Raw genomic sequence first — 16,037 nt, 5'->3', positions numbered from 1 at the left:
AATGGCCGCTGATTAAATCTGTTTCTATCCCCCGAGATAAAATTCGCGGATTAAAGCGGTCAGCCGGCCGGCAGGAGGTTCTTTCTCCGTATACACAGGGTGTTTCAGAATTGCCGCGGCTAAATCGGAAACCGCGAATGTAGAGCGTCGAGTAGAATCGCGTAAAACGCCACTAATTTCGATCATCTCCGACGTATCTCAGTCCATTTATGTACTTTATTGCTTGTAATTGATTGTTTATATGGTATCGTAGTTTTATCGTTCAACGGTTTTCGTGCTAAAACGAAAAATTTGCACGATATAGTGATACGTTCTCTTCGATTTCAATGAAAATGTGAATAAAATATGGAATTTTGTACAGAAAACAAAAAATCAGCTGCAGCAGCTAAATTAGTTGTAACATATGAACATTTAAAACCTTAACAATGTAAGCAATTTGAATTGGTTGCAATAGCAAACGTATTATCGCATAAATGTCACTTTACTCAAAAAATTTAGCTATGGAATCTAATCATTTTTCCTGCGCGGATAATCGTAGGAATGACGACTGAATTAAACTGCCAATGTTTACATTTAATTTTTCTAAATTTCCCTTCCATTACGCCGGTATAATTTACGTATAAATGAAAGTAATCTCACGCGCGTATTATTTACGATCGATCGAAGGGCTAATTGAAAATTATATTGAAATTGAAATTAGGTCTTTTGATGTTGTAAACGATTATCAGGTCACCTTTGTATAAAAGTAATACGAAGCATTTGTATGATAATTAACGTTCGCTACGTTGCTTTAGAGATAAGCTCCCTAACATTCCCAAGTAAACATGAAAAATATTTCACAGAGGGCGAAACTACATTTTTTCCGTGCTAGCCTTTCGATTCTCGCGGTTTTTTCTCAAATAATTGACTTAATGAACAGCAGCGAGGATAATAATCCGGAATTTTTACCACCACAGCGTCGGTATAATTTCCGTTTCGGCGGACAAAGTCGTGAAAATTCAGCTCGCACGAACGCGAGAGGGTGGAGGTCGCGCGCGAACTCTCAACCGCAACAGGCAAGGTTCGGTCTGCGCTTGGAGCCGAGCCATTCTCGCTCTCGGAAGAAACTTTAACGAGGCTCCGTAAAGTGGCGAACAAATCAAAAGTGTCCACTCCGACGCAGCCATGCGTGATGCCGCCACTCGTCAGACAAATGGCGCAAAGTGTGGGAGAAAGTGAGAATTTACTTTCGGTACTTGGACGACGCCGCGTGCAAACGTCGTTGCGCGGTTTAGCGCGCGATAATGCGAGATTTGTCGGAGACCTCGTCGCGTGAGACCCCCTCGAAACTTCGTTAGGACGACTGAAAATGTCCGCTAACAGCGACTGTGTCCATTCCGGCGAAATCTGACGACAAAAATCGTGAGGAAGGATGTTATTATTTATTACTACGTTTGTATTATTTTAATTCATTTAATTAAAAGTTAATTAATTTAAATAAAAATTCCCCCCTAAAAATGAGCGAATACTCACAGATTATCGGTGAATTATCATTTTATTGATTCAATCGGCGATATTTTCGCAGATTCGGCTTAAGTATATAAAAGATGCGAATCTTTGCGTGGAGATTTTTACGTTACACGTTTTTTTCTTCGTAGCTCGCGCGTGTAGACTGGTAAAATCCTATGACAACAAAAACGACAAACGAAGAGACGAGCATTTTGACATGGTGCGTAAACTGGATCGCGGTGTCAATCTGGAATTTGCCGGACGCGAAGCATGAAATCAACCGGCGGACTCCGCGCGTGGAAACGCGCGGTCGAATCACGTCCATTTGATCATTTAATCGCGCCGTGTCGTTTCCGCTTCTCCCGAATCCTCGCTACAATTCGCGTGTAAATATTANGAAGGGAGGGGGGGGGGCAGAGATTGAGGATGGAACAAAAAACAAAGCGTGTACAAATCGACACTCGGTGAGAGGATCTCGAGTTACAAACCGAGCCAGGGCTCATTGCGCGAGAATTTACAAACCCCGTAAGAAGATGTGGTCAGAGACCGTGGTCGTAGAAATAAACGGAAAACGGGGATCCGTAAGGGTACAACCGACGGGAAGTGCGAAGGGAGGAGAGGAATTTTCCCGCAAAGGTAGAACGCGAATTTCATGCAGACGCGCACCGTGTCCTTCAGTCGTTCCGAGCTCACTCGGTTTTCAGGATGATTATGATTGCGGCGAGAGTAGACATTTTCGAGGAAGTGCCTTCTTTCGCAAATTGGCATTATACGCAGAAGCGACTCGTTTCGGCGAACGTCATTAGTGGCCTCTTTTCCGCAAACAATGTCGACGGTGATGCGTTGGCGGATAGAACACACCGACACGTTTCTTTTCTTCATTTATTTTCTTCTATGAAATGAAGTTTTTTTTTTTTTTAAGAAATGGCATAATTATCCATAATGTTGCCCTTCGAGGAAACGTACAGAAAACTCCATTAAGCCTATGTATGATAAGTGCGTTATTTATACCGGAAATAATGCTTCCGATCGTAAATTTTCGATGTCATTGTGCCTGGAGGAATGAGACAATGTCAATGGGGTGTTTTCTGAAACGAAAGAAGATAATTGTCTCGCCATTGGAACATCGAATCGGTACAAACTCTCTGATTAATGCTCGTTATATCTCCTCGTATTTATTTATCGGATATTTTTGCGACGCGCGCTCTAACTCGCCTGCACGCCGTATCCATTAGCATAAATAAAGAATAGTCTCTCGCAGCGGGCCGCATATCCGAATTATATATCGGAACGGAACTCTCCGCCAGCGACGATAAGAACAACAGAACTCGGCGGGAGAAAGAGAGGGGGAGGATGGAAAAAGGGTACGAATGTAATAGAAATTCGATATGCGAGAAACCACAGGCGCGACCGATGGAAAGAACGCGGTGACCGTGCGATGGGCCGGGGAGGTCAGACCGAACTCGGCGAGAATCGATAAAGTAAATTAAAAGTAATTAAAAGCCGGCGTGCGCGCGAATCATTTTTATCGACCGGCAAAAACAGCAAAAAAGGGAGCGTGCAAGTCGAACGGGACGAATGTTGCACAATTAAACGGACGCGATCGGATAAGTCCGCGCGCCGTAGCGGCAATTCGTTGCGTAACTCGATTGAAATAATTGGCGGATCGTTTGCGGTCCGATCATTATTACATCGGGCCGGCAGAACTGTTTATCGCGTTTTGCATAACCCCGGCCATTGGGACAGATCGCGAATTATTAATTCGCAGCGGACCGGCATTATGTCGAGCGGCGCGACTGACGCGTTTGTATATAAATAACGCGAATTATACGGGAACGCGCGCGGCCCGCTGAAGTTCAATCACATGTTGTATTACACATATTCCGCCGGCATCGATCTCGCGTGCGCGCTTCGAGTTATCGTACGCATAGACGCGCATAAGTAATTATTAATTGCATGACGTGTGACGACTGCCTACGCGTTTATTACCAACGGTTCGCGAGCGGCTGTATTATTTAACGACGAGTTCTCGTTAATGGAACTTATTACGAATTATCGTGTTATCGTTGTATCGGTGCGCGATACTTGGCCCGCCGAATGTCTTTCTGCGCCGTTAACGCTCGATATTCTTCCGCGATGGTACACGGAGAAAAAGATTTCTTTGGGTCTTCGGTACACGTGTTTATTTGACTTGGGTTTGTTCGATATAAACAACAACATAATTTAGTATCGAATATCATTTTGTTTGAATGAAAGTGTTGTTGTTGCATTAAAGTAAATAATGTTGTTCGATAGAAAAATCAGTATTATTCAGAGGAAATATATTTCGTTTCTAATAAGCAGTTTATTTCATTATATGTTAAATATTGTTTCGCTGAAACAAAGAAGTTCTTTAATATCTTTCTAACATAATGTTACTTCTTTTCGATAACTTATTGCTTGTGACAACTATTGTAATGTTTGGATGAAAATGCAAAAGAAATATGTTATTTGATGTGAAAATATTTATTGCGTGTAGATGCGTATTTTTGAGAATTTTTTTCGGAGAAAAAATATATAAATATATTATTATAGAGAACATCCACGATGCGCAGCCAATTGCCCCACAATTGCGTAATAAAATATATCTTCGTTAACTCTAATTTCTGTGGAAAACTTATCCGATTTTTCCTCTTTTTCCTCCCTTGCTCTTTTGAAATGGCTTTGTCATTACTTCGTTACAACAAAGTTGTCTCTTCGTGAATGTAAACGTAGAACATTTCTTACGTAGCAACTACGAAAAGCGCGGATTACGAAGCCGGTATAAACTTGTAACTCGACTCTCAGAGTATTTGCTTTACGACGAGTAGTCGAAACAAGCGTGACTTTTAGACGAACGAATAATTAAACTAAGAGATACGCAAGCTGAGTTGTTTAATTAAATCGGAATAAATTAAAATGCCCCTTCGCAATTTGCCGTATAAAAATAATCTACCGTAAATTTCATACGTTAATTCAATGTAAGAGCCACGATTGTGAGTGAGCGAACTGAAGTATTAATTATGCGCGTCACTTTTTCCATCTTTCTTATCGAATTTGAAAATAATTAAACTTACCGAATAATTAAACTAGACTCGCGTGTATGAAGTCGCGACATCGCGAAAATTATCCTTGGTTAAAAATACAACGAGATATCTCGCGACATGGAGATCTGTATTATCAAATGTGTTACGCACATGTTTTGTACAATCGTGTCACATATATTATTTAAATGCAGACAGTGTTATCTATATTTAGATAAAATGTACGTGCGAAGGAACTTTAAATGCCGCTGTAAATGCGGAGATACGTAAATACTTATTAATAAATCAGTCGCCACGTTCCGGCGAAAGTTCTACATTTATTTTCCAACGACTCTATTTGTAAATTCTAAAACTACAAAGTTACTCCCACTGGGAGTCATTTCGTAGCAAATGTAAATTAAGGTGTAATACTCCACCTAAAGTAGATTATTCGGAAAAGCAAAGTCATGTCGTGCTGGATGCTTATTAACAAGCAACGGTATTCACTTCGGCAACTTTCTTATATTTTCCGGCTTATCAGGCAGGTAACGTTGAAATGCGATTTGGAAATGCGATTGGAAATGTAATTTCAATATTAGATTGCGAACCGCATATTCACTATTATCTTAAACATTCATCCTCGAGCCAGCTCGCTCTTCTTCGTTTATCCTCCGGTAAGAGAAAATACCTCCTCTTCCGTTAAATATTTCCATATCCCTGTGCTTCATGTCTCCATGATGCGATGATTAACTTATACGTCGAAAATATAATTGCAATATAATTATTTAAATCGCTCTTATATTAAATGCTTGCAAAAATTCGTATGACGTTTAAGTCATTTTTATTTACCAACAACGATGAGATAAAATATTTTCATCATAATATTGGCCCTTGCTATCGATAATCTTTTGCCATCTTTCGGGCAACGATCCCGGTAAAATGACTCATCTTTTCAGATAATCCATCGGTCCATTTTCGCAATTCCTCAATATTTCGGAACCATGTATCAGACATACCGCGTCGGTCTGGATAGATGAAAATCAGGCGGGACGATGTCTGGAAATTACGGTGGAGAGCAGGATTTCCCGATATAACTTGAACAACGTCTCTTTAGTTGCAACAGCAACATACAGCTCGGCGTTGTCGTGAAGCAAGATAACTTTTTGCGATTTTACGAATTTTTGTAAGCATCTAACAAAAATCATGTGCGAGATGGATAAATGAAACGAATGAACAGAACGAGAGAGAGAGAGAGAGAGAGAGAGAGAGAGAGAGAGAGAGAGAAGATTAAAAATTGATGTCGCGAGCATCGTGTTCCGAGAAATTCCTAGTTGCATATAGCACGTGGATTTGTATCATCTATTTACTACTTTAAATGTAAATTCTATATCCATTTCGTTTGGACTGATGCGAGCGTCGGCGTATCTTCGGCGTGAAATTCTCGCGAGTAACAGGAAAATGCGTAGCAAATAGAACCGCCGAGAAGCAAGGACAAAGGCTGCACATACAAATTTATGTAATAGAATGGATCGTGCATTCCGAAGTTAAAGTCGCGAAGTATTGATCGATCGAGTATATATGTCTGCGCCGGAGACTTGAATTATATCAGTCGCGATCGGAATCTTATCCGAGAGAAACGCTCGGTATGCGTCATCGATAACCCGTACGTCGCGCGTTACTTTAAAAAATTAAAATGGAAAGGTTATCGTCGAGAAACATGCGCAGCGCTTCAACTCGAGGTCGAGTTCGTGCCAGGAACACGCGTGGTCGTAGACGGGTAGGATTGACAGGGCCAAAATTAATCTCTAATGAACAGTAAAGATAAGATGACGCTTGCAGTACGTGAATGCCCAAAGGGAATGCAGCCTGTGAGATATCTGACAACGCAAGAGCTAAACTAATACATGTATTCATAATCAATGACGAACTCGAGTTGCCAACCACAATGGACAGCTGATCGATTCTTTTCGCTCGAGGAAAAATTCGCTACCTTCGTCGGAAGTTATTTATGCCACAACCCTCTGATACACGTACACAGTCTTGCTGCAACTATGTCGCACAGCTGTGCCGGGCCCTTCGTCATCGTCAATTTCGACGCCACCCGCGCGGTTCGCCGAGCATGCCGAAGAGAATGAATAGTTATCGGACGGGCAAGCTGGACGGAATTTGTCTATGATTTTCGACGTTTTCCGACGGTATTGGTGCGCGCCGGTATGTTGGCTGCGGCACCCATGAGACGGCTTTCCCGTGCAGTGCGCACACACGATTCATCCGAATGGCCATAACCCGCCGTCACTCGCGGAACGGCCTGTTTCGCAGCCTAGATCATCGCTATCTTTCGGTAACAAGTCACGTCGAGCGAGTCTGGAGCATCTCAGCCACTCGTTCCTTCGATATTCGTCTTTCTTTATTGCTCGCTGAGGGTCGTCACCGCGCACAAATTTTCCCAGATTTTCCCAGCGTTGATTCCGATTAGAATATCCCAAGTTTTCCCAAAATAGCATGTCTCATGATGATAGCAATCGGAAATTCCATTCTTGTCGCAAACATAAGGTGAAGTCTTTTTCCCTGACGACGGCTTGTTACGTGCGACTGTCATCGCCAAAGCCGAGTGTTAGTTTGTCCGAATATCAGATTAGGAGATTAATATACGGGGCTACATTTTTTACTATGCTAAAGGGAGATTGTAAGATTCAGTGTCGCATTTTCAGTGGGACATTTTTCTCAGTGCGTATATATACACCACACCTGCGTAGATTTTCCAACTAGAATCCGTAATTATTTTGGAAAGTCGGGATCCCAATTATATCCCAAGAAATTTTCTATGCAGTTCGCGTCCACCCTCGTTGTTCTTCCTCGAGTTTTCCCGCGCGATCGCTGAAATTTTCGCGCGGAATAACGCCGACGGTGGTAATTACGATCGTAGTTCACGTCGCAGCGAATACCGCCGTCGCGATTACGGTAAAACTGCGATGATCGTTCCGCGGAGGGTCGAACTTTGTTTAGGAAAGTAATCGTGATGATAATTAATAGGTAACTCGATAGCGCTTACCGTTAACCCTTGTTACATCGTGACATAATATAAATTCTTAACCGGCTTACGTCCGACGTGCATTACGTCGCTATATTTCGGCGAAGTAATTTGCAGCATTTTTCTCGCGTCGGATTCTGTTGCGTAACATTTGATGTAAAATGCGCGTCCTGTTGCGCATTTGCAGAAGAAGATAAGCGCGCGTGAATCGCATTTGCGCATCCTCAACATTTACGTCGGGATATAACTCTTTCTCTCTCTCTCTCTCTCTCTATCTTTCTCTATCTCTCTTTTCCTCTTCTGTTCCCCTCTCTTTCTGTTTCGTCGGCGTAATGTCCCGGTGTCCAAGAAACTTCGGTAGTTTCGCTCTATGCATTTCCTCTTCATTGTATGAGAGCATAATGCGCGGCACTTACAAGCATTACAGGCGAAGTAATACTTCTGTACGACGGAAGTGAACGCAGTTTTCTTTTTTGCGAAGTGGCTGCGACAACTGCGGCCGGCAACTGTTTACAGGCAAAGTTACAATGTGAGACACCGCGCGCGCGCGAATGCAGAGACTGCATTAACGCGGAGACTTTCTTATCGTTACAATAAAAGTAGACCCATTCGCAGCGCGTATCGCCCCTCGTCTCCTCTTAAGTAAATATATTTCACAAAACTGTGTAACGCGCGTTTCCTCTCGGCAAGAGCGTTCGAGAATTTACTCGCCCCATGCGCGAGCTGTCGCCGCCGCTTCAACGCGAGCTCGCGGTAACGAACGCGTTCATTCGCACAAATTGCGTCCCGAGTGTTCCTTTGCGCATTTCAATTCGTGAGATTATCACCTGTCCGGTATAATTCTCTCTCTCTCTCTCTCTCTGTGGTATCGTTATCGCCTTTTTTTCCCCTCGAAAGGGATCGTAGGGCAAAACCTGGAGATATTTCTGTTCCTATTTCTAATGGCGATCTTCCGGTCGCGCGACGGTAGCTCTTTAATAACCGCGTGCTCCAGAAATGGCTGTGTAAATGACACGTATGGCAGTCCACTTGTGCGAGAACGAACGTGTTGTACATTTCCACGGGTTATCCATTTTCATCGCGGCCGTGCCAGATTTCACGCACCGACCGACCGGCCGGCCGTTCGCGCTTGTGCGAGCGCACACGTGTCATTACAAAACGTATTTCAACAATATACATACGTAGACGCACACGGGAACTAGGCCGACGCGGCAAACTAGCCGTTAAATTTATTCCCATCTGTTGTCGGTTTAATCGACGCGGGAATAATTCGTCATTAATCATCGCGTAATGATGCAACATTAAAAGAAGTAATTCGCCCCAGGATATTAATTAAATGAGCGGTTGTTTCGTTCGCGCGAATTTATTTACGGCCGCTCGATTTCAACGATGAATCGCCCCCGCCCGGATTCTAAATGCAGCCGCTGCGGAGAACGTTAATTTACATTCGCAGAAATTGCCGCGGCATGTCCGATTAAAAAATATTTGTCTCCCGGCCGAATGTACCCCGCGGCTTCGCGCGTGACCGATCAGCGATTGTGTGAATTCAGGGCGATCTTAATGAGAGGTGCGCGCATAAACCGCTCTCTCCCGCATCCTCGCATAGAAATTCTCCCAGATTTTCTATATATTCCGATTGGAACGTTGTCCTAGAAATAGATTGTCTCGCTGCGATATCAATTTTTATCTCACTAGACTGACACAGATGTACGCTGCTACGAATGTGTCATTCAGATGACTGCAATTGCACGGAAAATTCTTGTTTTGTTAACCAAGTATCGGATAAAAATTCGGTGACGAGAAATGGTGTCTCTATCGTCGCAAACGAAGACATTTCGTCCGGACTTTCAGCTGTATTAAAGCTCGGTTGAGATAACTGAGGGAAATTGACTGAGTAGAAAGTTTCTACAGGAATGTTATTGTTTCTATAACCGAGTTTTCTGTCCGGTGCCTGTTCTTTCCGAGCAGTGGAACCAGCAATAGTTACAAAAGTTGTTAATAGATTCAACTTGGGCGAAACTTCGCCTAAAGAGTTTATCGGGCCATGTAACGTGCGTTATGTCATAACAAAACTGTAATATGTCATCACGATCCACAGTAGAGTAAAAAAAAAAAACATCTTGTACTTTTGCTAAAGTTCTTGTTAAAATTTTTGCGTTAAAATTTTTAACACACCCGTGTGTTAATTTAACGTATATTGTATTTTTATTATTTCAACATTTTGTGTCGTGTCGATATTCAACATATGTAAATAACTGTTAAAATAACATATTTTATACTTCACTGCCGCTTGGGAAATGTATGAAAGTTAACGCGAAATCCTTTACCGTGCGTAATTATTTGGGGATCACAATTAGATCCCAAGAAATTCTCCATGCGATCGCGGCTTTAAGTCGCGCGGGAGCTATTTTACGACTAATATCTTACGTCCACGACAAATCGTCGACTTCGAGTTTCCGCTTATATCGAGGGTGGCGTCGACCGGCGTAAATTTCGACTCGGACTCCACTAAGAAAACGCTCGATCTCGAGGCGTTTCGGATACGCGCGATATTCCCGTCGTGAGAGCCAACCTATAAAGTTCACGCTTCGTTTGCATTTGCCCGTTTCGGCCTATTTCTCGCGAGATACACGCGGTCGGCGGCGGTAAATCGTAAACGCCACGGCTCTTCCGGCAATGCCGTCGCGACGAAATCCCGGAAGACGTCGAGTCTCGTTCGCCATCCAGACGACGAGGACGACGTCGTGTCCCTCGTGAGATACGATGGTGTCTCGTTAACGTGTTATCCACCGTGAGAAATCGGTCGAATCCCCGGCATTTCGTGTAAATCACTTCTCGCGTGGGCTTCTTACCCCGGTGCGAGAAGAGACACCGCAGTTCTCAGTGAATAACATCGTCGTAGAACGCGACTACTTTCATTCCCGGTAGAAATTCCTCTCCCGTTTTGCTTCTCGCGATTTCGCAAACAAGTTTATTTGAATTTCGACGGGAGTCGATCTTCTCGCTCGTCGTCGTGCATCCAAGGTACGTTTGCGAGGCGTCAAAGAACCACCTTTCCGTGGGAACCAAATTCGCGGTGTCGGAAAATTCTCCATCGCTCGTTGAAAAAGCGGACTTCGTGCGAGCTTAACGGGCGGCACGTTGAAATAGCTCGCCCGTGTCGCGCAGCGCTTTCGGTGATACACGCCGTCCCTTGTTTGAACGGAACGAACTTTATACCACAAACACGCAGACCTTTCGCGCATTAAAGGGGTACGTCTGTTTGGTATTTCGATGCAGCATCTTTGTCTTTCTCACTCATTCATGCGATATTACGCGTTTCTTACCTTACTTCGTTTCGCGCGGGAAGAAGATCGAGCGGCGGTGAAAATCGCGGAAGATTAATTCGCTTGAAGAATCGCCAATTTCCGCGCTATTTTCCCCGTGAAAACACGGCCAGTTTGCCCCGATTCGGGCAAACATAATCCCGAAGTAACGCTGGATTATTAATCGCCACGGCTTCAACTCGGACCTAGATGCATTATCGACCGCGGTTATTCGACAATTAGAAGAAATTTTCGCGAGACTTTATTCTCTCTTCTTCTTCTTCTTCTCTCCTGATTCTCGCATTTACCGTTTCAAGCGGCTGATAAAAAATTTGTCGAACAAACATACCGCGGCTTCCCTTCTCTCCTCCCTCTTCGATAACGATAAAAATATTTCTTACTCATCGGGGGAGGGTCTCTATCGCGACCTAACTCAACGCTTTTTATTCCGGGATTTTTACGGAGCCGGTGCTGGCCAAGATTGATGAAACGGCGCACTGTCGGCTCGAGGAAACCGATTTTCGAGAAGGACGGAGTCTCTCTTTCTCTTGAAATTTATTACTATCTCTCTCTTTGCGTATCTTCCCTCAGTCTCCATCGTGCTCCGGGAAAACTGCGCGTCCGTCTTGCCGCTCGCACAAAAGGGTCCGGACAATGTCGAGGCAATCTATCAATCATCATTACCGGGCAAGTTTTATTTTTTCATCCTCGTTCGGCCACATCGCGCCTCTAATGGAAAAAAATAGAGCCGCAAAGAGACTTCGTTTCTCAGGAATCGCAGGACCCTTTGAATTAAACAGTTTCGGCTTTCTCCTCTTTTTTCTTTCTCCTCGAAAAAGGAAAATAAGCAACGGCACTGCGACGAACGCGTAGCATTAATTCCCGAATGCCTGTCTTTCCTTGTTGCAGGAGATGAGATCCTCTACCGAGACGAGATAGGCAATCTGTTGATCTACAATGTCAGCTCAGCCACATCCGAGATCCTGTTGGATTCGAACAACGCTGTAAGTTTCCTCCGCAAACTTTCGCCCGCTCATAAATAGACAAAGCTTTTCGAGGAGCGTGCAGTTTGTATGAGACTGAAAACGTGCACCGCGATAACGAATCTTAGAATTGTAAAGCGTCTTATTTACATCGATGTGTGTACTTACCCGACGACTTCGTTTACAATAATAAGCGGGGAGAGCAGCCGTGTATTTTCTCGTTCCGGAGGAAAAAAAAAACGTATAAAATAAAGCACACGCTGCATTATCGATCGTCTCCGACTAATGCAAAATCCATATTCGAATGCACAGCAAGACGCGCCTCGAGGAGTGTAATACTTAGTGTTGCGCGAACATTTGTACGCGTTAACGTTTGCGCCATTAACACGCGTGCGATTAATTAGAAATCGCGGGATGAATCGTCAATTAATTGCAGGGAACCGCGCGCGGATTACTTCCGAAATCGCGGGTAACGACCGAAACGCACAGCGCAACGGAAATGCCATCCCTCATGTCTCTCCTCCTCCCCCCCCCCCACCGTCTCGTTTTCTTCCCCGCGCTAATTCATAACCGCGCGCGATCAATTAAAACCGTCCGCTTCCCTACCGGGCGCGTTTGTATAAAAACGGAAGCCGGATCGCGAGGAGGGAGGAACAGATCCGTGGAATTATTTCTCGATGCGGCGGGCACGCATCGACGCGCGCGCAAAAGCATTATCCCCGCGACGAAGAGGTCGTCGGTTGCTACGGTAATTGCTCGTTATCTTTCACGTTCTGACACGTGCGACCTACCACGGACGGCGATACCTCGTTCGTATGTAGTAACGCCCGCTGTAAAATGATTCATTACCGACGTCTGTAGCGCGTTATCCGTCTTGGCGAAATTTAACGATACGAGATGTCGCGAAACGCTGCGGACGATTTATGTACCGGCCGTTAAGTAAGTGTCGCCGAGTCGAAATTTCAATTCCAGGACACTGGTCTTTTTCTTCCGCAAAGTCTACGGTTTTATTGGTTGCACAGAATTAATTTGCCGCTTTTGTACAGTGAAAGCACACGCGGGAATGAGAATTGTAGCATTACTCGGTATGTGACGATTAACCCGATTAGAAATTTCAAGGTGACATCGTTTTGATTTTTGAGAAATTACAAAAATGTAACTTTGAAAGGGAGAATATTTATTTTCCACCTCAACTTTTGCCGGTTTTTCGCGCTTTAAAAATCCGATTTTCTGCTTAAAAATATTCCACGCGCAACGATAGTCGTTCGTTTGACGGATGTTTTATCTGGCCTTAATCCGATCAATACTTTTCGAGATAATTTGCCAACCAGATAAAACCAGGAAAAATATTTGACGAGAAAAATACGTTACGAGAAAAATGCAATCGAGTTTCAGTATCAAATAGTTTTGAAGTGAAATGGAATTTGTTGTGCTTACGTCTAATCATCAATTCCTGGGCCGTACAGCAACTCAACTCCAGCCGTTAATTTGTCCTGGAATTTCGCATTTCCCTGTCTGTGTGGGAAACGAGCCTCTCTAGTCGTTTCGCGCATTGGCTACGCGCTGAATATCAATATTTTGGCAACATTCATACATTTTTTGCTTATTTTATCGCCAGGTTTTTCCAGGCGGTATGCAATATGTATGAGATGCATATGACTGTTGTCGAATTATATTGTTACAAAGTTTACGGCAATTTCGATCGCCGCAGTACTTAACACAGTGAATTTCCATATCATCGCATTCAAACTCTCGTCATTTTGTTAAAAGGTTTCAAAACATTTTTCCATTAAATCTGTCCTACTCAATGTATTTATATAAGCATCGTCCACAAGGCGCTCGGAATTTCCACTTCACGGAAAATGCTATATCTCTGTCAGTTTTTCAGATTTTCTCATCAAACTTTGAGATAATATTCTTGAAAGATGTATCTCTGCCGAAATATGTTAAAGGAAAGAAATTGATTTTTTTTTTTAATTCTACACTGTTCTTCTATACTATTCTTCTCCTTTAAAACACCGTTTGGGTTAAAGTAGGAGTGGATTATAGAGGAGAAGGTGATATTATGTGCGGACGCATAATTTTCCGATAAATAACGGAGATATTCGAACATTTCCAGTATAAGACTTAATAAATTAAGACGGTTGATGGAAGTCCCCCTCTCACCGTGCAATTTTCCGCGGAATTTCGCGAGTGGCGGTTAAGCGGTCTCCTCGCCGATTAAAATCTCACCGCCCTCATCAGATACAGTCGCCGTAATCAGCGGGCGAAGTAAACCGTGGATTCTTTCAATTAAGCGTACCGAGGCGGGCGGCCGCTAAAGAGAAATTGCAACGGCTAACCGACGCGGCCCGAAACTTTATTTTTAGCGTCGAACTTGCGCGTTACCCCGGCCGGGTCTTCCAGCGAGTTAAATAAAGTCCCTCGTTTGCCGCGCGTTACTCCAATTCTTCGGGAGTGTTCCGAACGCGCGAGAAGCCCCGCGAGCCGCTTCTCGCAGACGGACGGTCTTATCGGGGCGCATTCTCGTTGTTAGTCCGAAAGCTATTAGGGAGTTTATGACCCGTGTAGCCCCGTTCACTCTCCTGAATGCGCGGCGTAAGCGAGAGTAGGCTCGCCGAATGCAATTGTCCAAATGCGCTCGCTCAAAAACTGCCCTCTCTCTCTCTCTCTCTCTGGCGTTAGCGATATTCTGCGCTGAGATTTCCAGCGCAAGTTTCTCGAAAGTTACGCTCGCGTCGGAGTGAACCGCCAACACGAACGTTCAATTTTCGAAGCGGAGTCGCGAAGTGACGTCCCGACCGGTTGATATTGTACGGTATGTTTAAAAAGAAATTATCTATTTATGCAACTGAAGTTGTGGCGGCCTAGGTAGGGAAGAACATATAACCAATATGGCAAAAGGCTTTTTTATCGATGCAGAGAAACTATCGAAGATCGTAAATACACACGGCATTCAGCAGGAACGAGTAGCTACAAAATCGTTGAGAATCGACGCTCGCGGCGATTGTGGATCGTCTGTGCCTGCGTTTCATTTCTGTGTGCACGTCTGTGCGTAAAAAATTTCCGTGTGAAAAATTTCACACGTTGAAGGGCGATAAGTTTATTACGTGCGTGTCAAGCTGCCCCGATGGGATACTTGGAAATTAGTTTAGAAAGTTGCTAATAGAATCACAACTTTACCGCGTAACGTTATAAAACTGTCGGCGTCACTTTGTTTTCGTGCCAATATTCTACCCGGCGACGAAATCGGGTCTTCATTTTTTTTTTCTTCCCTTTTTTTTCACTCACGTTGCTGGAAGCTCGTCGAGGGCGAGCGGCCCGGCTGATGGTTTGCGAGATTTCAAAATTAATGATTCGCGGCGCCTTGGGAACGCACTTCGACGCATTTTAACGCGACTTGGCGTTTCGCGCGCGCGATATACACGATTTTGAAAAATTAACGAACACATCTGAGCACCGAATTATTCCGCGCAGCGCTCCTCCCGGGAGAGAGTAGAATAAAGGGGTAAAATAGATATATATTTATAAACCTTGGGGTCGAGGCCCCTTAGAGTATATAGCAATAATATGTAATAGTTGCTTGTTGAATCCTTGATTTTGATTAATATATATAGCTGTTTGAAACACATTTCGCAGTTACGCAACGAAAGAAATTGAACGGCAAACAAATGTTAAGTCGCAGCGTTCTCATTTTAGTGACAAGTAAAGGCGAGGCATGTGAAAAGCAGAACTCTAGGGAAATTTGCGTGAATTAAAAGTAACGTGATATAACAGAGACGTAAAGGAAAAAATTAGAAACAAATGGCAGAAGAATTAAAACTGGATGCTACATATTAGAAATTGAATGCACTGTGTATGAAACATGCACGAGGAAAAGCAAAGATCTCAATGAAAAATTAAGAAAATAGAGAAAGAAGAGAAAAGCAAAGAAGAAGGAAAAGCAATTCGGAAAAATTGTTTAAAGCCTTATATCGACTAAAAGCAGCGGGAAAGAAAGACGGAGAGCGAGAGGAGCCCCTTCGCCAAATATTTCACGTAAAAATAAATTGAATATGGGAGAGAGAGAGAAGCGTAAAAAAAGAAAAAAATAACACGCAGGAGTTGTATATACGATTAAGCCCCAATAAATACGCCCCACAGTGAGAATTAGAGCAAAACGTGAAAAGAGGCAACGCGTCGGCTCGCC

The 16,037-nt window shown here is 43.7% G+C and overlaps 1 protein-coding gene across 7 annotated transcripts in view; it reads left to right on the top strand.

Moving 5' to 3' along the window:
* Positions 1-16,037, top strand: part of LOC106741812 (venom dipeptidyl peptidase 4) — a 274,378-nt gene that overhangs the window by 177,809 nt on the left and 80,532 nt on the right. For all 7 annotated transcript variants that reach the window (XM_014614165.1, XM_014614172.1, XM_014614169.1 and 4 more), the window contains one exon: positions 11,775-11,869. In XM_014614165.1, the coding sequence (XP_014469651.1) occupies positions 11,775-11,869 (95 nt within the window). The remainder of the gene's footprint in view (positions 1-11,774; positions 11,870-16,037) is intronic.

This window comes from Dinoponera quadriceps, unplaced genomic scaffold, assembly GCF_001313825.1.
Source record: "Dinoponera quadriceps isolate SergipeBrazil2010 unplaced genomic scaffold, ASM131382v1 scaffold533, whole genome shotgun sequence".
Taxonomy (NCBI): domain Eukaryota; kingdom Metazoa; phylum Arthropoda; class Insecta; order Hymenoptera; family Formicidae; genus Dinoponera; species Dinoponera quadriceps.
This window is presented reverse-complemented; position numbering and strand designations above follow the sequence as displayed.